Raw genomic sequence first — 22,503 nt, 5'->3', positions numbered from 1 at the left:
AGGGAGGCTATTGGGGGGAGTTAATTAAGTGAGAAACCAAAACCTTCTTTCATCCCCACCTGATGTGAGTGTCACTCCTAATAGTAACGTTAACAGACCAAGAGCAGTTTTACTGGTAAAAAAAAGCTCCTGGGAGACATTTTGCATCCCTCAGTGGTCTGAGCAGAAACATCAGAAACATCAACTATAGACTAATTAGCTCCCTAGTTTAATTAGCATTCATGCAACAGTCCATAGCGGTCACCCCACCGCTGACAGCGATGCCTGGCAAGTGACAGCTGCAGAGTGGGGGCAGCAGGGTTGCAAACTCTGCTCGTGTGCTAAAGAATCCGCAAATTAATTTCATGGAAAGTAGTGAAGCATTTTATTTCCTCTTCTTCAGTACAGGACAGATGATGACGTATTTTCAGACTAGATGGAAAGAGACGCAAATCAATTTTGCTAAAATTAAGGAGAACAGGCCAGAGCTGGACAGCCTCCAGGCACCCTCACTTACCTCGGTGATACGCGGGTTTGAGCACTTGACGTTTCTGCTGGACCAGTCGAGCCAGGGCTGAACGGCGGGGGAGCCGCAATGCTGGCGCAGCGTGCACTTGGCCTCGCCGCTGCACCAGCCGCACTCGAACTTCTGCTCGGCCTTCAGGCAGAGGCCGCAGCTCTCCCGCTGCGCCGCGCACTTGTACAGGTGAACTGCGGAGGGGGAGGACGAGCACAGGCTGAGCGCCGCGCGGGAGCGCAGACCCTCGAGCAGCATTGCACTGGTTACACTGATCCCCAGCCCCCGGCACCTACCACGAGCGCAATGACCCTGGCTGCAGCAACACAGCTCTGCCTTAAAAGCCGCTTCCCAGGCCTCAGCACAGCCTTCCTTCCCATGCCTCAGAACCAAAACCGAGCAGACATTACCTTTCAAATCCTCTGGGTTGTCGATAACAAAGTTCCCGTTCCAAACCACAGCAAAGTCCACTGCTAAGTTGCTTATGTCCATCCCATCATAGAGGTACTAAAGAAGAAGATTGAGAATGAAATGCTTGGGAGGATGTTTCAGAGTCACCAACACAAAAAGAGGATTTTTTAAATGATGTCAACTCTCCACTTAAAAACCTGTGCTGACGTCTGAACGACCAGCAGGTTTACCCTTCATCTCCAGGGTCCTGCTTTGGCTCCCTCCTGCTCACCGGGAAGAAATAATTAAATCAGATCTGGTCCCTGAGAGAGGTAACAGATTAATTATTCCACTCTCATAGGCTGCTCTTGTCACTCGGTCGCTAGCTTACCAATACAGCCCCTCCAGCTAATCGGGCTGAAGGACTGCTGCCTGCAGGCTAGCTTCCTCTAGAGGCACCACGCACCCCGGCGTGACTGGGAGCTTAAAATCAAGCTGTACAGCTCCGGCTGATAAAACAGGCAATAATGGAGAAGGCAGACTGCTTAGAGCTTGTCCACACCCCAAAACTGTACTGTTTTAACTTACATTTATTTATACTGATTTACCTTGCATGGGTTTTATGAAGTTTGTATAAAACCAGATCTGCTCAACTGATAGAACTGAGAGTACAGAATTGTCCTTAAATTCTCTACCTACTATTTCCTATTTGCCTAACAGTGATAAAAGTGCTTTCCTAATGTTTATAAATCACTTGGGATAGGAAAAGTACTATAGAGTATTAATACATTTATTAGCCACCAAGCTGCAAGGCCCAAAGACAGCCAGTGATGTATAAATATCTGGTGAAATTTTTAAAAATTCAAAACTTCATTAACAATTTAAGACCATCTTCGCTGAATATTAAAGTAGACCCTGAAGTTCTTCGTTCTGCTGCCTAAAACAAACTGAATGAGCCCTATCTGCCCGTGGACCTCTCCAAGTGCCCAGTGAGGAGTCAGCGGAGCAAGTTCTTCCCTGACCACCTTCCCGCTGAAGCGTGCTACGGGATCTGCCCACGCGGCGCAGGCGGAGGATGCCCCGTGGGCAGAGGGAAGGTTGGGTTTGCCGTGTGCATGTCAGCGTGCCCGAGTATGTGCCRCGGTGACTCTGAAAAGTTAAAGCCCTCCCCGTGAGAATTGCTGTGCTATTAATACCGAGCCTTCCCAGCGGCACTGCTGCGAGGCTGCAGTAAACCCTTCCAGGTCTGTTGGCCAGGACTATGCCACATCGTGCCACAGACTGAGGCAGAGCTGCCTCCCCCCACCTGCTTCCTGAGCAGCATTGCTGGGGTAATTTCCATCTCTCTGTTGTGCCGTATCCTCTCGCCGACAGCGCTCCCTTCCCCTCCTTCCACGCACCGCGCAGCTTTTGAGCATTACTGTGTTCTGTCAAGCCGCCGTGACCTGGGATTTGACAGCTCCCTGATAAGGGGTCTGTGATTCTCTTTATCTCTCCCCTGTGAATTAGCTCGCCTTAACACCTTTGTCATATCYCCTCCTCCTCCTCCTCCTCCCTTCGCTGACCCCCTGCAGTCAGACAAGGGACTGCCAGATAAAGGATCTTCTCCGGGCCAGTGTTATAATTAAACACCTTGCACGCCTACGGCAGATTCCCACCTGGARTTCAGGATTAGCTTAACTCCCAGATTTTTCACTCTTTCCTGCCCCCAAAACAGCTTCCTTTCCCTTTTCCTGAGGCTAAAGCTGCTTCTTTCACAGCACTTCTGAGCTGCCCATTTTGGGTAGCTGCTGCAGGCGAACAGGGATGCTTGGTGCAGCTGAAGACGGCGGCAGCTCGGCCCTCCTGCCCGCAGCTGGGAGCCGGGCACAGCGTTCGCACAGCCGCAGCTATAACGCGCCTGGGCCCCGACGCGGGCTGCTGCCGCCTTGGCCAGGCTTCGCCGTCTCACCCTTTCTGCTCTCCGGCCACCGACGGCACAGCAGCACTTGCCGGTCTCGCAGGATTCAAAGCTTCGGCTCACAGACGCGTCTTTTGCCAGGGGTTTACACGTCGGCACAGTGAACCTGCAGCCACCTCGGGCTTGCTCTTTCAACGCTTATATCTGTCCTTACCCGGAACGGCAACTGCTGGGCCAGGCTCCTGCGACCCGTCGCGGCAGGGACGCAGCTTCGCCCTCTTCCCTCTCCCACGACCGCAGCCCTTCCCGCGCGCCCGGCAGCGCCGTGTCCCGCGCTCCCCCTCGCCCTCTCCCTTATCCCTTTGCACTGCTGCAGCTCCGCGGAGCCGGCGAGCCCGGAGCCTCACCGAGCTGTTCTGGCACTGGACGCTGGAGCTGTTGAAGCGCAGGGCGGGCACGCGGTGGATCACTCCCTGGATGCTGAGGACACACTCGTACCCGCGCTGGCCCGACTGCGGCTGCGGGAGGTTTCGGGCTTTCAGCGTGATGGGTTTCACCTCTCCCACCGGGATCAGGATCTCCTCCGTGGGCAGGAGCTGGGGGCAGTCCTGGGGGAGACACAAGAGAGCAGAGGTTACAGCGACGCTCAGCCAACAGCTCTGGCCACCTCACAGCCCYGGGGTGCTCGGGACAGGCACCCAAAGCCTCGGGACTCGGGACCAGCAAATTCCCTCCCCGTTCCTCGGTCTGCCACAAACCGGCAAGCTGAGCGCAGAAAAAAAGAGCCCCTGGTTACAATTTCGCTGCTCGGGAGCGGTGCTGATTTTGTCATTGCAGTCACACAGGAAGGAGCGTTGCTATTCAGGGAACAAAGCGACGGCATCCTCCTTCCTCCGAGCTTGCTGTGGGTTACGGGTTTTGTCTCTGGAGCCACAAGGCCTCCCAGCCCCGGCTCTTGCCGTCCCTCCAGAAGCAGGAGGCAGCACGTGCTCACCTGCCTCGGCTCCCCGGCRCCGTCGGAGCCCGGCTCCTCTGGGAGGTGGACTGGCTGCTCCTAGCCGCACGCTGCACACATTCTGTTTTTTTTTTAATCTCATTTCATTACTTACAGTGCATGAACGCGTGTTGCTTCAAAAGGAGGCTGATCAGCATACRATGTGCTTTCCTCCTGCTACCAGGTACTGTTCTGCTCTGCCTTATCTGAGCAAAATTATGCCAACGTGCCATTAATTTCAGAGATTGCATTAATTTCTGCTCTATCTACTCTCACCCCTTACCATTTTCCAAAACCTCTGGCCTTTCTGAAACACCCAGGGAGCTCACTGCAGTGCTCCCACGCTGCTGTTTGCACTGACAGTCTCGTAGCTGCGAGGTCCCGGGGTGGGACACGGGCTTCCTGCAGCTGGGCCTGCCAGGCATCCCRAGCCGAGCCGCCGGTTGTACTGCTGTGAAGCAACGCTCTTCCCTCCTCTGTGCTGCTGCGAGGTGGAGGACGTCCAAGGACGGGAGGATTTGGTTGCAGCAAGTATCCAGAAAGGGTAGGGTTAGGGTTTTCTCAGACAGGATTAAGCACCCTAATCCTGACTCCCCTGGGCCTTGGGAAAACCTGCCTAGTCTGCTAAACTGGCCTTTTCTCYAGGAACTGCAGAAAGGGTTTGGTGCATTCAATAAACTCCTCCAGCAAACGGTATTTGTAAAGGTCCTGCAGTGTTTCTTGTGTGATATTCTCACCAAGCAGGAGGCCGTTCTTGATCTGAGGAGCTAATACCGAGGAGGGATCTCTTGCAGAAGAGGGAGACCGAATCCAAATCGAACTGGTGTGTGTACGACTTGATCTTAGCACGTATCAGCAGGGCAGGAGACGCCGCACAGTGACGGGGAAGGCCGCCTGTCCCTTCCTGCACAGCAAAGACAGCAACACTATCCACAGGCAATTGCAGCTCCAGATCTCCCGCGACGGGGTGTTYGCTGCAGGCACCGTATCGCGCCAGCCAAGGCGAGAGGCTGGCCCGGAAGGTGCCAGACCTCGGCACAGATGAACGCTGATGCTGCTCCTTTATCCGGAGCTCTGGAAGCTGCTGGGCAGGAGGGAAGGGGATTTTCCAGGGAAACTCAGTGATTGAAGCAAATGGGCAGTGGCAGCAGCCCTTGCTTCAGATCAAAGTCCTTGTCCACCTTGGGGATGGAAGCTGGAGCTGTTCCAGGAATACATTTTTCTGAGTCAAATGCAAATTCAGAGGCATGTTATAGCTACAGCCCTAAAGTGCCGTCATCCCGCCAGGCCACAGCTAACGCCATGAGGGGGACAACCAGAAAAAGACAACCAGGAGCAGCAAGAGGCTGCTTGGCCAGAGGAGGAGGAGGAGGAGGAGGAAGGCAGGGAAGAGGGGTCGAACCAAAACAGCACAAAGAAACGTCACTCCAGGCCCTTCCTGCCCCAGTCCGGAGAAGCACGCATGGAAGGGATAAGGACGGAGAGGCCGATGGGCTCTCTGCCCCGGGATCGGGCAGCCTGGCTCCTAGAGAACCAGCAAACCACAGCAGGTTCTGGGRAAGAGTCTGATACAACCCGCGATTAAGAGCTGAAGCTTCTTCTATAAAAGAGGACGTTAACCAGGTCCTGTTCCCGCAACGCAAGACACCAGCTTTGCCAACAGCAACCAGCAGAGCTGGAACCGAGGCCTCCTGTGGTGGGAGCCCAGCGCGACGGGAGAGGTGGGGGCTTCAGGACCCACTGGGGGACCGAGAGGGACCACAGCAGCTCCCCAGACTGACCCAAGCGCAGGCGAATAGCAGGTGTTTAGCAAAGGGGGATGCTCACGCCCTGATGGCAATTTCACAAACAAATTAAGGAGTTCTCAGCTAGAGCTGGTGGAAGATTTGTAATGAAAGTTATTCAGTCCCTGAAAACTGCCTGATTTTTGYGTGTACAAAATATCATGAAAATGGAAGCAGTCTATTAAATTTTCCAGTGAAAACAGCATGAAAACATTTCAAACATCTGTGTGACTGCAGTAAAGGAGAAAAGAGCAAAAAGCTGCTGCCTCCAAGACTAGGTATTCTAAAAATGTGGCAGTAGGTGGTCTTGGGCTCTTAAAACACTAAACACAGCGCTCAAAAGGTTAAGTACAGAGAACTGCTGTGTTTTGTTTCCACTTCTGCCWCTCTCTGGCCAGAATAATGCAATGGTTAATTAACAGCAAGTTTTTATACTGCAGCAGCTCAGGACTTCACCACGCARGCTGTATGCAAAATCAGACGAAACCGTCCCTGCAAACGGCGCTCTGCGGATGAGCGGATCACCAGTTCCACACGAGCCCCAAGCACAAACTCAATCTCCAAATGATAATCTAAGCTGAACTGCCAAAAAGAGCTACCGATGCACGATAACTATATGACGTTCCTCCCATCCCTCACCATAGGATCTCCCCATCCTGAGCACGATCCCTGCACACCCGCCCGSGACAGAGGAGTTCTCCTCACCGTAGACACCAGGAACTGCAACATGCAGAGAGCGTCACAAGTATTTAAATTCTGTTTAGCTCTAACTCCCTTTGATTTAACGCAAATAGAAACCTAAATACCTGTAAGTATGTGGTGCTAAATGAGTAATCCCAAGTTAAAGCAGAATTTTGTAGAAAAAARTGGGGTTACGTCTCCCCTTCCTTTGACAAATTCCACGTTGGTGTGCCCAGGCCTTTGCCGCCCTGCTGAATCATCCGGCTGGGAATGCAGCGGGAGCCGTCCTCCRGGGCTCCTGCGAGCCGGGAGCAGGCGGGGAGGAGATCCGCGCGTCTCCCCGTGCCCGGCTGCGCCCCGCTCCGCTCGGGCCAGGCTGCTGGGATGCTGGATCGCCACGGGCTCAGGCGCGTCGTAAATGAGAAACAGATGCTACCGCGCTTGGAGGAGCCAGGAGCCTAAACTGCTGCCTCATAAACCTTTTTAGTGGCACTTTTCCTTATATATTTTTTATTTTATTTCTAACAGGCACTTTCACGGATTAACAGCCAGGAGCGATTTTAAACTCCAACAGCAAGAAAGCCGGCTACGCTGGGAAGGGCAGAAAAGCCCTTTCCTCCCGCGGAGCAGGTTTACGGGCTGGAAGGGAATGCCACCAGGAACCTCGCCTACGAGGCTCCCAGCGGGCCCGGCATCATGGATTCAAATCCCAGCCCAGCCTTCATCCTACTCCCAGCAAACTGCTAAGATCCATGGCATATTCCCTCCCCAAATCCACACTGTCTTTGCACACCCACTTTGTCCTCCTTGTTATATATTGCCACACATATACCATCTTATACTCAAGATCTTACTGCATTTGAAGGTTTTGCATTTAACCTCAAAGTGGTGTAGAGGACCAACAGGAGACAAATGGGTCCATGGAGGTTCCCAGCTCTTTGGAAAGTCTATGTTTGGGAGGAAAGGTATCCTGGAATTGTAAAATCTTTTATCACATTGTGATAAAAAATAAAAATCTCTAACCATATCACCGGTGGGAGAATCTCAGTGTGCAGTCCTGAGAAAAATGAATACGTTATGGACCATTATCCTTTCTGGCCACCGCCATTCGTGAGATGACTGCTAAGAAATGCTTTTTCCTACAGAGACATAGGAGGGGACTTACATTTTCAAATCTGCTCTGTAGTACTGGAAATGCAGGTAGCAAAAATTGTTCTACCATCATTAGAGACAAGCAGGATATAATAGACTTTTTTCCTTTTCTTTGAGCAGGGGTTTCACTGGGAGAAAAATGTCACATTGGGATCGTGGTGTAAAGCAAGCCGTCAGGCTGAGCGCCCTCCGCTCCGGGGAAAGCGGAGAATTGCAGCCCCTCTGTGTTGCCTGACAGCTCCAGTGATCACGTTAATAAGGATACGCATTTAGGAATGGAGGGATACGCAGGAAGATGCCATATTACCACCGCACAGGGCGCTTGGGGGGAGCCACATCRCTGCTGGCAGTTGCTACTGAATTCACCAGATGAGTGAATGAAGCTCCAAAAACCCGTAGGGGCTTGTGCAGGGTGCTGGGCCTGCTCGGCCGCCGCACGCGTTGCAGACAGCGCTGCTGGGGGCCGTCGCTCCCCTATCTGTGCCGCTTCCAATCCAAGCTCAGTGTTCGGCTTTCAGGTCCTTTTTTTCCCTGAGCTGCCGCTGCAGCGATGCGCAGGCACGGTCGCGCCCAGCCGGGCCCTCACACGGAGCGTGCAGGCACGCGAGCGGACGGAGCCACAGGTGCCAGCACCGGGTGCTGCTGCAGTTCTGCCACGTCCAGGCACCGCACGTGCGCAGCGCTGAAGGTGTACGCTGCCGCACGAAAACCTGCACGGCAGCTCGGCGTACGGTGCACGTGTTTGTCCATCCGCAACCTCCTCCACACGCTACCTGGTTTAAAAGAAGTGCTAACGAAATATTTTGTTAGGGGTGTATTGGCAATTTTATCAATGCCTCTCTCGGTGCTTATTCACTTCATAGAAATTGCCTGATAGACCGGAAAGCGGCCGGCACCCCGCTGCTGCTTGCCCGTATGCCCGCGGGGAAGGTCCCCTCTGCGAGCGGCTAACGGCACTGTCCCCTGGTTGGCACGGCGCAGCTCTGCCTGCCTGACTCTGCTTTCCACCACTGCTACTGCCAGGAAGATCCGAGTGTCCAGAAAATACAGAATAAAAGAGAGAATTGCAGTCAGCRGAATATGCAATTTGTTCTCTAATCAGTTTACTTTGTTTTTTAATTCATGAGAAGTAAATCCTGCAGTGAGCTAGAAAGGCCATTATTACCTCCTCTTGCTAAACAAACACACACTGAATTCTCTCATTATCTTTCTGACTTCTGTAAACCCGAATAAACACAAATCAGAAGATTTGCTGGAGAAAGACAAGACTCCAATGCACGAGTGGTACAGACTTGTAAGGAATATTCTATGTATGAAATATCACCACACATAACTTACAAAGATATCTTATGCTTCTCCAGCACCTTTTAGCCTCAGAGATTCCAAGGTCTATAAACATCTCCAACACCAGAGATTTGCATCTTTCTCTGGAGCAGAACAGAGCACCCAGGGTTATTATTTGTGCTTAACAGAACAGTTTTAGTAGGTCAAATCTTCTTGCTCTTATTTGCAAAAAAACCACTAGAAATGGGGGACATTTCTTTTGACTATGAAATTTAGCCCAAATGGAAAAAAATACAAGATTTTTGTACTTGTCATCTTAAAAAACATCTCTACAAATGTTACCTAATTACATGCATTTTAAAGTTAGAAACATAAATGAACTTGGCACATGAATATAAACCCTTGGCTCTTAGTTGTGTTCCCAGCGATATAAATTACAGTCTCCATTACTCATGGAAACACATTACTCTTCATTTATGCTACTGGAAAGGAGAGCAGGTCTTGCCCCTTAGCAACCACACATAAAAAGAAGAAAGTCAGCTGAAGCTAGACTTTTCTCACTGGTAAATTCATGTCAAATGACCTTTTGTCCTGTTTTGTGTGGTATGAATGTGCTGTAACCCACGTCTTGGCCTGTATTTTATAAAGCACCATGATATTTACAGCCATGTAAACACAGACACCGAAGTCTGGAGCAGCCTATTTCTCCCCTGTAAATAACCCCTTGTGGACCAGACGTGAGGATAACAGTGATCTCTGGCAAAACTTCTGCTCACCTGAGCAGGGACAGATTACAGGTGGGAACTTCCTTCTCGGATCCCAACAGTGTCCCGTAGCGCTGCCCATCCCCAGCAGCTGTACAGTAGTGCATTCTCCCATGTGTCTCTTCTCCCCCAAAGAGCAAACACTGCAGCTCACGTGTACCAGAAATCTACTGACAAAAAGGGTTGCCAATAAGCTCAAACCAATCTTTCCAAACAGAGACGGGTTAGCCTTGCTGCACACCCAGGCCTTTTGCTGCTATTGGCACTCTTTCAAACACGTACATCTCTAGAAGTTAGATGTGACCCAACATAAAAGTCATTTGCTGACTTCAGTGGACTTAGATGTGGCCCCTATTTGTCCCCTCCACATTACAGATCCCATTCAGGTATTCAGAGATGGGGACTGTAGGGACAGATATGAGGAAGTTCAATGTTGTTTTATTTCTCTCAAGGAGCATCAGGCAGCAGTGAGCATCAACAGGTACAATTTGGTGCAAAGACATCGTTCTCAAAGTCATAATAATTTAAACCTAAACTCAAAGGAGTCAGAACGGAGCTGAAATCTGGCTCTGCACTAAACTTTAAGAATCTGAAACACTCCACCCCCCAATTCAGCATTTCACATGTGGAAACGACATTATCCGTACACAGTGGACATCAAAGAGGGAATGGATCCCACATTCTGGGAAACTAATAGGATTTATTTGGTTCTAGCTCTCCACTGGGATGGGGTGTAAGAATATATCTATGTTTCTACACTCCTCTTCATCTGCATGTTTTATACATTTACAGAGACACATTTTATAGCCATAAGCCTTACACACACACAAACCCAACCCCCTCACACACATTAAAATGATATTATAGGCCTGATTTGAGGTGGTAAAGGTCTCAAGGCTCCATCTGTTTCATCTTGGGACTGAAGCTTTGTAAAGTGAGACAATCAGTGCTACACACCCACGAGGCCTCTTCTGGCAGAGACCTTGCTTTTGGGGGTGCACGTCAGCCCCAGGCCTCTGTCCTCTCCTTGCTCCTTAGGTAGCGCTGTCTAACCACGCACCTTCTGCAGATAAATGAAGCCTCAGGCTAAGAAAAGGCTGAGAAAATAGAGTGCTTATGTTATTAACTCTTGGAGAACTAGTCTCCTGCAAATAAAAGCCTCAAAGCAGTCTGGTTTTACACCATGTCAGAAACTTCCCACCAGATGGAAGATATCACAGACAGTCAGCTCTACCCTGGAAGACAGCTCTGCTTTAAAGGTGTTGGAGGGTTCTGTATTCATTCACCAATGAGTCCAAATCAGATGTGCCTTGTTTACAAACAATATACGTTAACTTCTAAAAAGGCAATAGCATGATATAAAACAGAGATCTGACAGTCAAGCTGTGTCCTTTCTCAAGCATCATAAATGCCTATGATCATTGTTTCCCAGTACCGGTGGCTTTACCAGCCACCTTCCACCCTCCGTGACAACACACCAACCTATCCCCAGACTCAGCCCCGAGTCACCTGCACCTACTGTCGAACTCGGGCACTGGAGCTTAGGAACCAATTCCTGTCGACAGGGCAAAGAGAGACAGGAAAAGCTTGTTCTCTCAGTTGTATTTTCATGGAAAGCAGGGCAAAAAAGCAGTATTTAGTTCAGTCAGTAGATTCAGAAAATTGCAAGGAGCAAGCGTACAGATCACAAAAAGGGCTTTGCTTTCCACTATCACCTTGCAGCATGGCTAAGGCTTTGAGCTCCTTTCCTTTCCTAAGGCAAACAGATGATTGCTAATAGCATCAAAGGGAGTGAATTACACATTTGAATCAAGTTGGGACACAAGTCATGAAAGGCCAAGAGTAAAAGGGAATATTCGGGATATTTTCTAGTAAATTAAAGTCACAAGAAAATTTCCAACCCCATGTGAACATGTGTGCAAACCTTATGCAAGAACATGCACATGGAACTGAAAGTAGGCCAGCACGTATCTGTGTGTTGCTCTCTCTGAATCCTCCTTGACAGAGGCAATTCTGGCTGAAGTGCCGTTATTAATGTTCTGATTCCAAACACAATAGACCTTCCGCTATGAAGGGAATGATGTTGATAAGCACGAACATTTTGCCAATATTTCAGGCCATGACACAATGAGAACATTGCGATCTGAATTGTTTTAAGTGAGGAAACTTTTATGAGGCATTTATCTGATGTGTTCGCAGGAGTGAAATAGCCATAATAAAGGCATTAGAACTGCATTGTGTACACAAGTGGCAATTCATTTACTTTAAGTAAGCAAACAAATTAGAGCATGTGTGTTCAGAGGTGCAGAGAAGTCATGATGAACAGCAAACCATCCGTATTGTTATCATTAGCCCTTATCAAAAGTAATCACCAGAAAGGCATTAGACAACACATAACATCCACTGGTAAGAAACAAACTAATGGAGGCTCTACAAGATGAAGAGACAGAGGAAGTACTTTGGAGACATAAGAGCCTTGTGGCTCTGCAGATCACAGCAGGAACTGGCCAACAGACATCAACTCTTCAYTCGCTCTGTGTGATCTCAGGTAATGATCTCCTATGCTTTCCCAAGAGTAAAATGGAGATAATGGAATTGTCCTACTTTACCAGAGAGTTGTCAAGCCATAAAAAACATTTTTGATATCATAGGGCTGAAGAACTATAAAAATGAAGACTATAATTGTAAAGCCTGGGAAGACAGATAATGCTTTGAGTGTGAAGGAAAAAAACCCCACACCACTAGAGAGAAGGAAAAGCAGAGGTTTTTACTTTCTCTTGCTGTCTTAAAAGGAAGTTTCTTGGTTTTGAACTGGACTGAGAAAGCTTTGGCTTGTCCTAGGGAGGGTGCTTCTCTGTGGGCACCTGTGCCTTTGCTGCATGATGCAGTTCTTTGAGGTTGCCGCAGAAGTGCCTCTTGCCCTCACTCGTGCATGGCATGAGGGAGGTAGCGCCTGCTCCCGGTTACACTGTCCATCCCTTTGCCGTTGCAGATTCTTGCTGAAGTATGTACATGTGCAGTTCCTCAACATTTCTTGCCTTGTGTCTATTTGCCTCCTGACATCATTTTAAACAGAAAGGCACATGTGTTGTTTAAGTTTCAGGTTTAGTGTTGGTTTAGCTAGCAGCCTGGGAGCTTGAGTCACTTCCATTTAATGGCTCAGTGTTTCACTTTCCTGACTGATCTTCCTCCATCTTCTCATCCATTCATTCTGTGTCTCCACTATCTACTTAGGAAGGTTCGTCTTCATCCTTGCTAATCTTGCATTCCTTGCTTGTTCAATATTCTTGTGTGTCCTCACTGCTGTGTGGCAAAGTTGCTTGTGGGCTATACCTCCTTCCAACTTTTAGAAGCGTTTTTAGAATTGAGCCCTACACCTTTTATTAACTCTTAACAGAGAAGGCTCCTGGTCCACAGCATTGGAACCCAAATCAATTCTCTTTTTCTAAGTTTGGGACTGTTCACATCTATAATTCCCTTCCTAATCAGTTTACAGCCAGGCTACAGTCATAAATTTCAGACCTGTCAACACAACACACTGAATACGGCACCAGGAGCCCCACCAAGAGCTCTGCATCTGACTGGTCATTTGCTGCTGGTCAAATCACTGCATGTCTTGTATACAAAGCAGAGTTACTGAGATGTACTGGTCTTTGAGAAATCTCTGAGATCTCTGAAGGAAAGTACTACAGAAATTAGAACTATTACTGAATTTAAGCATACCCACTTATCAGAGATCTGGCGTTCAGGTTGAGACACACTGCTTTTGCTAGACTGACACTTTCTTGCTAAGCTCCTTCAAAGCTGCTTCTGCACTTTTAGATGCCAGCCAAGAGAGAAGTACAGGAGTACGCCTCTACCCTTTGGAAAGTCAAAACCCCTTACATTAACATTGGTTATGCTACTTGTGCCATAGGAAAAGCAAAGCAGGAAGAGCTCAGAAGTACTCAAAATGGTCCCAGTACCTCAGAGACGTTGATCCGCCCTTCCTGAAAGGAACACGTGGTGGGATCGTGGGTGCAGAGGTTCCGGTACTTGCACCAGTGGCAGCGGAAAGCGCTGTTCACACAGGACAGGCACCTGCAGAGAAGAGGACAGCGTTAGTTACAGAGCTGGCTCTCAGGGTGCAGAGCCCATATGGGAATAGCTGGGCTTGGACAGGAGTCTGGGCTCAGGTTCAGTCATGGGATAACAACTTCTTTGGAGAAAACTAACACAAAACTACACAGTCTGACCTAGGGCCAGAATCACCTCAGTTATTTGTTCAAACTCTGCTTCTGTCAACAATTTGAACTATATAAACGGCTTCTTGTCTAGGAAAGGGATGTTCTGACACAACAAAAGTAACAAACAGTGCAATCTTAGGTTTGGGAAACCACTCAAAAGACAGTCTTTAAACAACCTGTGAGTTCATTCACTAATAAAATACAGGCTTGGATTTATGACACTTCATTACACTGGGGTACAACAGAACACAGTATTGTACAGTCTCTGGACTTAATTTTTAGTTTCAGTAGAATCTGGAAAACAAGGGAAGCTTGGCAAAATTGGATCAGCTGTTTTACAAGTTAGGAATGCTTAAAGACAGTGGTAATGCTCCTGCTTGGCCTTGGAGTGCAAAGTGTCCAGCAAGCACTTTTGATTTATGTTGAAAGAAATTAACTGTGTATGAGATCTTTTTGAAAGACTGGAGACCCCTTTCAGACGTGGGGTGTGCCCAAGTGCCAAGGAATTGGCTGGATATTTATCATCTCACACTTTCTAATCAGCTGCCAATTAGACGAAAGGTTCGTGCTAGCTGCTAATATTTGCAGGAGCGACCTGCTCCACCTCTGAGGCCAGTCCTCGATGTTACATGACACTGTTTTGATGACTGTCAGTTGGCGTAAGCGTAAGCCATCCCCACGGGGTTTGAATCAGCCAAGGTACCGGACAGGCAGGAGAGGGACCAGCACTCAGGACCCTGCGACCACCCCACCCTGTTGACACCTCGGCATATTGGCACGACGTGGGAACGTGGCAGCAGAAATCTAGAGGGTGAGATAGAAGAAGAGCAGCAAAAGCTGGAGCGCTCGGCTCCCGCTCGGCTCCGTCAGTGATGCTCGGAGTCCAGGTGCTGGCTGTCAGCTCCATGCATCTTTCCCACAATAACATCAGTTCTATTTGGTTTTGGCATTTTATTTAAGTTGCACTAGATCCCAAAGGGAAAGATTTGAAAAACAGTTGAATTACAAACAAATCTGCTCCTCTATATGGAACAATCTTTTTTTTTCTCTAAAAGAACAGCGGTAGGGGCAATTTGAATAAAAACAATCTTCTCACCAAAAATCAGTCATCTACATAAAACCAACATCACCGTGGCTCAAGCAATTCAGTTGGCACCAGGGGTACAAATGCCACTTGGAGTGACAGAAGCCAGGGCAGGAGGGTTGATGGAAAGCTGTGGGGGTTATTCTTGGACTTGCACCTCTTCCCGGGGAGGACATGGAGAACGGACACAGCACAACACCCAAATCCTCAGGCTGTGAAGTGCATTCTGGGCAAATGTCGCTCGTGAGGGAGGAAAGCAGGTTGTCACTGCCCTGCCTCTTTAACCTCCCTGGCACTGCGTGGTGCCAGCTGGGCAGAGGTGCCACCGCCTGGTGTTTCCTCTTTCAAGCTGCTGCCACTCAAATGCATATTTAATAACTTAATTGTATTTTCCTTCTGATGCATTCATAGTGACCTTAATAGCCAAGGAAGCTTATTCTAATCATGCAAATGCAAATCTGGGGAGAAATATCAAGTGCTGCAGGCTTATTTAATTACTCATTTATTTGACCCATTTCTGTCTCCATTTCTGTTTGCAGCATTTCTCCCACCCTCCCTCACCTGACTCAGACCTGGCCTTTAGCTTTCCCGGCTGGAGCTGATGGAGCTCTCTGATGATCTTAGCACTGCTGGGATTGAGGGAGGAGGACCTGTTTGACTGTCCAGGCCAACAGTTTGGTTTGGCACCTCTCACTGTCCTGTGGTTTTCTGGCTGCTGCTTTCAGCTCTGCTCGGCCCCAGCTGAGCAGGGTGAGGGCTCCCTGCAGGATCTTGAGCTCTCACGGACTCACAGAGTGTCACCACCTTTGCTCTTACATCCTGACCCTGCTTTCTCAGGGACCACTGTCTCTCCTTCACTTCTCAGTGAAGCTGCATCTCTCCACCTCATCTATTCCTTAGCTTGTGAAAATGGACTTAAAACTGAAACCACTACCAAGTTCCCTAAGCCCACCTGGAATCCCCTGGGGACACAGGAGTGCATGTAACTGAGAGCTGAACCGTCTCGGCTTGCGCACTCACATTTAGATCAGCGTATGAGGTTTAACAGAATCAGTCTGCAAAAACAGCCTATTCTTGTCTAAGCCAACCACAAACATCTTCCGCCCTTCTTAGCCTAAAGCAAACTCCCAAAGGGTACATGCTTCATACAAAGCACAAAATCATTTCTTTAACTACCATGCAGCCAGAAATGGCTCGGCTGCTCCACTGCTCTGCCTTTAAATACCCTAGCAGTTGCGATGGAGAGAGCCTCAGACATCAATAGGTCTATCTGCTGCAGTGGCTGAGACCTGTCTCCCTTTCTCTCTTTCGTGTGTTGTGATTCATTCCTGCTAGGCTGGCTCGTGCCCTTGTTGAACTTAGTGATAATGAGCCCAGTACGATGTAAGCGCTGCAGAATTCACAACCCTGCTAGCGCTGTATCTCCAAACACCGGCTGTTAGAAAGGCATGGTCAGATGAAGCCAAATTACTGGACAGAAGGGATGTATTGCCTCTCCTGATTCAAACCTCCACTCCTAAGAGAAAGTAAGGGTCCCCTGTAACCTCATCCCTCAAGCAAACCCAAAGCCATGAGAATCCAGCAAAACTGCCRAAAGGACGGCACGTGTTGACAGCGGGGGAGAGGCAGAGGCTGACGCTGGAAAGCTTGACTGAGGGACAAATGCAGTAAGGACAGAGCTGCGCACGAGTGTTAACGTGACGGGGGGCAGGGATCACTTGGGAAACGGTTACGGTCTACCGTGAGAGATAATGTGTGGAGACTGAAGGATTCACAGGGCTCCTTTCATCCCGGTACCCCTGCTGTGTGCTGTGCCCCCCCCCCCCCCCCCAAATATTTTTTGAATGTATGCCTTGAAAAACTCCCTGCAAACCAAGCTCATCAGAACACACAACAGTCTTCCAAGCACATCAGGGAAGGTCCCATACTTTGAGGCTTTAAATCTAGTTCAGAAAGATCGGGAATGACCCTGTGTTGGCGCTTCTTGACCCCTAACAACCAGCTAGAGCAGTAAATCATGCTCCGAAAGCAGAGCTGACAGCTGACCCCTGCAGTGGGGGATGCCACCCAGCCTGGCAGGTCAGGCCTGCCTTTCGTTCTCTGACTTCTGGCAGGTCCCGCCTGCGTTTTTTCACTTTGGAGTTTGAGACTTGCTTTGTTTCCAGAGAGAAATCTATAAACACTTCAGATCTGTAAACACTTTTTTAAGGCCAGCCAGCTGCGCGCTGCCTTCCAGGGCCGAGAGTGGAAGATGTGCCCGTGGGGGAGATGTTTGTACAACGCTCAGCAGCGCGGAGGCCTTGCACCGCCCGCCCTCTCGGAGCAGCTCACAGCGCCCGCGGTCAGGTGCTCGGGCTGACACTCGTGCAGCTGCAACGGGCTCGGGGGGCCTCTCCACCTGGAGCGAGGGGAGGCAGGCAGCAGGGAGCCGCTCTGCTCAGAGGGCTTTTGCTCACTCCATCCAGAGTACATCAGCTGTGCTCAAACGCCCATGCTGGAGACTTCCCTGCCGCTGCCCTCCTGAGGTTGCCTCCTGCTACAGTGTCCTCCTGGATCTTGTGGAGGATCCAGGCAGGACCCAGCACCACGCACTCCTGGCTGGGTACAGAGGAGAAAGCGTCCATCTCCTCCGGGGATGCTCACAGCCTGCTTTCCTGGAGGCTCTCTGAGACGCTCTGCTCTCCCCTTGCCAGCTGCCTGGGAAGACCTAGCTGAGTTCACAGTTGCAGGATCATGCAGCTTGGGGGCACCAGCAGGTTAAGGTTTTTTCAGGCTCACTCAGTCTCTGTCTCTCAAGGCAGAGAAACCTACACACAGATTCGGAAAGGCTCACGCAAGCAGGGACCTGCAGGGTCCCCTTCGATTGCCGGCTCGGAGCACACCTCTCCTGGCGCTGAACCTGACAGCACGATAAACCCCTCCTGCTGGGCCCGCAGTCCGGCACTCGTTTCACAGCCCCTTCTCTTTTTCAGTCTGGTGTTTCCCTCCACACATCCCTCCCTCRTGCATCTCAGAGGCACAAAAAAGGCTTTGGGGCTTTACATGGATTAGTTCAGAGCGGCTTGGATTTGCTAGGTAGCCTGGAGAAGCGGTRGCTTCTGGGAAAAACAGTTGACTATACCACTCAAAAAGCAGATGAATAAATAAGAAATCTACTCCCTGCCTTAGGCCAGCAAGGAGAAGGGAGGGCGTACTTACAGCTGGTGGGCGCTGCAGTTGTAGAACTTGAACTCCGTGCTGACAAACGTCTTCCCAGTCTCCCTAGACTTCAGCTGCAGCACAACGCCAAACCAGTCTGCAGAGCAAAAAAGAGCCAGACAGTCACTGCAGCGCCAACGGAGGAAGCCACAGAAGACGTGGCGGCATCCTCTCTAGGCCTGTCAGACGGTTTCCCGAGCCATCTGTTTTGGGGTAGAAGGTGGGAAGCAGGTTGCTCTTGCCGTCCTGCTCGCAAAGGTGCCGGGCTGCCCCCTCCGTGGCGAGTCTGCGCCAGCTCCCGAAGTTCAGACCTGCGCAGCCGCTCACACCCGGCAGTCGCCTGCCGCCGGCTGCCTCCCCCAAGCACCTCCGGGGAGCTGAGCTAGCTGTCTCCAGCAATCCCTCCAAACCAAATCAGATTTGATGGCAAAATACGTTGGAGATGCAGGGTCTAAACACTGCCTTAGGTCACATTTGAAATGAGTTTGGGATCTCATCCCATTCCTTAAAGAACTTCTCTCCTCAGCACAAAAACATACTAATTCAGTCTACTCTGAAAAGCAGCCCAAGACTAGAACAGGAGACAATTTTGGAAACAAGGGCATTAACGGAGCTTTTTAGGAGACTCAGCACTGGAYTAATTAAAGGCAGATCGCTCTCCCAGAGTTGCTGTGCGGTAAGTCTGCACCGGTCCGGCTACCCCTGCGGCTCTCAGCTCCRCCGTGTTCACCAGTACTCAGGCTCCACAAACTATTTTAGAAATACAAAGATATCAGCAGGGAAGCATGGTTGACACCTGGAAGGATGCCAAGGAGAAAATGAGTTTTAAGCAAGTAGCATTTTGGTTATGGGAAGAGAAAATATGACAGCAGTGATATTAATGAAGAAACAACCCAAAGATCAGGACCAAAAAATAGAAACCGCACCACCTACTCATGGGTGCTGAGTCAGGCCTGGCGTAGCGGCTCTTCCTTTCTGCACCCACCCAGCGCAGCGAAGCCGCAAGCCGCTGCCTGACTCCAGAGCAGCCCCGGGGCAGAGCCCCAGATCCTGCCTCTGAGCCTCTGCGGCAGCAGACGCTGGGGAAGGCTGTAAGAGCAGGCCAAGAACGTGGTGCTGCAGCTCCCAGCCCACCTTACCTCGCGTGGGGTGGATTTTTTAAGGAAGAGGCGTATTCACCTCCCTGTGGTCAATGGTCTTTGGCAGAACCATGAATCTCTCCAGCAGCAGCCCCAAGGGCTCTGCTCTGTCTGGCAGAGACTTCCAGACCCACACCGCGCTCCCTGGCACTGCAGGTGCCATATTCCTATCCAGAAGCCAGCCGCTCACCTTGATCCACAGGTATGGCAGGGACATCTTTAGCTGTTGGCGAAACGCACACAACCTGGCTGCCCGACACCCCACCTTCCACCTCCGTGAGGTTCCCGAACAGGCAGGTGATGCCGGCCGACAGGTCCGGAGCATCGCTCACCAGCAGGCTGAGCTGGAGCAAGGGGAAAGGAGAGAGGAGAGGAAATCAAACCCAGCCGGCAACCTGTCTGCAGCCGGAGCTGCTCAAGTTTCCGTCGTGTTTTCAGCACCACCGGCTGTTTTCCCGTTGAATAGTGACCCCTTAAAACACCCGTCCACATGCAGTGCTTGTGATGCCCACCCCCTTCCCGGGCCCTGAGGACTGACGGCATCATCCCGCATTTTAACACGGCGATATCGACACCTTGCCTTCACAGCCACCACTCAGCGGCGGCAGCTTCCCGCGCCTCCGCGTCCAACGGCTCGGCAAACCCGCCCCGGCRCGCTGCTCCCGCTTCGCCGCAGTGCGGGAGGCAGCTGCGGCGCTGGGACACGTCTCGGCACCCCCGGTGCGGCCCGGGGGAGGCCGAGCAGCAAGGACACAAGGGAGGCAGCTGCTCCGCCGCGCGGGGCCGGCCTGGGGCGCGGTGACGGGCACCAGCTGCGGGCAGCACTTGTGCCGGGGCAGCCGGAGGCGCGGCGTGGGAGAGCTGAGCCGCTCCGAGGGAAACAGCTGGGACGCTTCGGAGAACCAGGCCTCAGCACAAGGCACGGAAGAGCTTTGGGGAAACAAAGCCTCTCCTTTCAACAGTTAATGAAACCGGACCAAGAAAAATGCGAGCAGAGGCCCGGGAGGAAAGGGAATTTGTTGCTGCAATCCCTGCCCCCTCCGTCCCCTCGCCTTGCCGGCCCCTCTGCAAGCCCGACCTCATGCAAAGACATTTGTGCTTATGGGAAGGGAGAAAGGCTGGAAAAGGGACTGGCGGCTGCGAACGTGCAACGCGCTGGAAACGCTCCTCACGCACAGCCCGGCCCCGTCCCAGCCTGCCAGCAGCACCTACCGGGAGGCTGTGTTCGGACACGGAGATGCTGCTGGGCTGCACGGTGACGCTCATGCACTGGCCGATGCTGGCGGCAAATCGGTTCGGCTCGTCCGCCCGTTCGCAGCTGTCCCGCGGGGAGCACCTGGCGCACACGAGCACACACGTCAGCGCGCCCCGAGCCCCGGCACGCGGCCGGGAAAGGCGGCACGGGAGAGCGGCGGCCTGGCGGGGCGACGCTCTGCGCCAGCACCAGCCGCGGGGCTCCGGCACGCCAGGTTAGGACCAAAAGGCGCCGACAAGTGTACTGGGATGGGAGAGGGAAAACCCAYGAGCATCCCAGGAACAACTCCGGTCCCAGCGGTACTGGGAGAGGCTTCTGCCCACCAGCTGGGTTGCGGGTGCTAGGGAGCCGGGCACACCGCCTCCCCTCAGCTCAGCACCCTCCCTGCCTCATTTCTGCGAGCCATAAATCCATAATCTGCACCAGAACTACAGCGTAAAGCCTTAAAAGGCAGTAACAAGATGCTGCCTCCATTTTAACTAAAACAAAAACGCGTAGTTCATTCATCCTCTCTTCCCGAAGCTGAAGAGTGTGGTAGTGTTGGAAACAGGAATTTCTTCTCCTGCAGCTGCAGACTGTGCGCTCTGCTAGTTCTCATGCCTCGGTCCCCCTGGCTCTCTCCCATTCCCGCTTTCAGGAATGGGAACCACTATGTGTGCCAAACAAAGTGACTAGGACTGCTCGTAGCATGTTGCGCACTCAAGGCTGGATCACTATCCCAGTCTTCCCATTGCAGGTCTCCTAAGAGTGGACTGAAATTTTGACCCAGAACCAGAGAAGATATCAAAAACGTAAAGGAACAGGAAAAGACACCTGTGCTTTGCCAACGCAGAACTGGAGAGCGCAGAAGACGGCGCTGGCGYGGGAAACGCCGCTGCCGCCGCGGAGAAGCCGTGCAGCCCGCTGCAGCCAGGCTGCCAAGCCGCATTTCGCACCAGAGGCGCCTGCAGCCCCGCTCAGCCCTCCCACGGCCCGCACGACACCCAAAGGGCGACCAAACCGGCTTATTAGATGATGGGAACGACCTGCCCACCAGCTCTCTAGCTGTAGGCGCCGCTGCTGAAGGGAAGGCGCCAGCCCGAGCGGATTGCACCGAGGCAGAGCAGAGCCCGCTAGGGAAGCAGGAATTATGAAACGTTTCAAACCACGCGTCAGCCCACGCTGCACGGCAGCGGGATCCCTCAGCGATTTTCTCTCTTATGTCATCTGGGGAAAATCTTGTTCTTTAAACTCCACTCCTGGGAGCACACGACATATATTGGCATTTTAAAAGTGTTAATGAACTATCAGCAAACTTTATCACTTTTCACTCACTATTGATCTTGACCTTATTTAAAATTGCAGCGCAAAGCTTAGAGGATCAAGATATTGTCACCAGTAAGTTCTTTTTTGACATTTACTTGAACATATATGTTACTCACATTAGCAGGGCGCTGCGGTCGGACCGCTTGCTTTGCTATCCCCCTTCGAGAGGCTCGGGCAACCTTATGTAAACGCATACGTTAGCGCAAGCACCAACTGCCCACAGAGTCTTACTTTTGCCGTGCCAGATCTGTCTAAGAGCAGCTGACAAGCGCCTTGCAAAATCACTTCTCCGAGCACCAGAATGGTGAACTATCATCCTTACTGAGAGCTATTTGCTTCTGAAAAGGAAAAACGGAGTTTACACTTTCTACTTCCAAACAGCCACTGTGATACCCTGCAAACAATCTTGCTGTTCTCCTCACCCTCTTGATTTTCTTTTTTGGGGCTATAATGGAGCTAAATATGAATGCTGCCAAAGGAAGAATTATTGAGGTTTAAGTGAATCTGTAAGATAGCTTTTAAGTGAGCTCTTGACTGGAGCCTTTATCTCATTGACTCGTTGGAATGGTTCTTTTTTATCATACTATTTATGGCAACAGCCCTAACGGAGATAAATAGGCCTGTAGACAATAACATACTTGCAGAGAGCAGCATATGGAAGAGTCTTGCAGGTTTCAAATCCCACTGGGCTGAAGAGCCTCTTTAGCAATCTCCTCGAGGCCTCTGCCTGCTCCCCAAGAGCACTGGCTTTAGAAGAGGARGAGCAAAAATTCGCTCTTTCTCAAATACAGGGAGAGAGAATTTGCAAGGAGGCAAAACCCGGGCTGGGAGGGACACGCGAGAGGCGCAGG

The 22,503-nt window shown here is 51.0% G+C and overlaps 1 protein-coding gene across 1 annotated transcript in view; it reads right to left on the bottom strand.

The window, feature by feature from the left end:
• The window catches only part of PLXNA2 (plexin A2), a 171,734-nt gene that overhangs the window by 50,036 nt on the left and 99,195 nt on the right, over window positions 1-22,503 (bottom strand). The window contains exons 5-11 of the mRNA XM_026077185.1: window positions 20,305-20,428; window positions 19,283-19,436; window positions 17,954-18,050; window positions 13,411-13,525; window positions 3,194-3,394; window positions 907-1,003; window positions 497-690 (exon numbers count right to left, since the gene is read on the bottom strand). Coding sequence (XP_025932970.1) covers window positions 497-690; window positions 907-1,003; window positions 3,194-3,394; window positions 13,411-13,525; window positions 17,954-18,050; window positions 19,283-19,436; window positions 20,305-20,428 — 982 coding nt within the window. The remainder of the gene's footprint in view (window positions 1-496; window positions 691-906; window positions 1,004-3,193; window positions 3,395-13,410; window positions 13,526-17,953; window positions 18,051-19,282; window positions 19,437-20,304; window positions 20,429-22,503) is intronic.

Source organism: Apteryx rowi, unplaced genomic scaffold (genome assembly GCF_003343035.1).
Source record: "Apteryx rowi isolate R43461 unplaced genomic scaffold, aptRow1 scaffold_45, whole genome shotgun sequence".
NCBI classification, from domain to species: Eukaryota; Metazoa; Chordata; class Aves; order Apterygiformes; family Apterygidae; genus Apteryx; species Apteryx rowi.
This window is presented reverse-complemented; position numbering and strand designations above follow the sequence as displayed.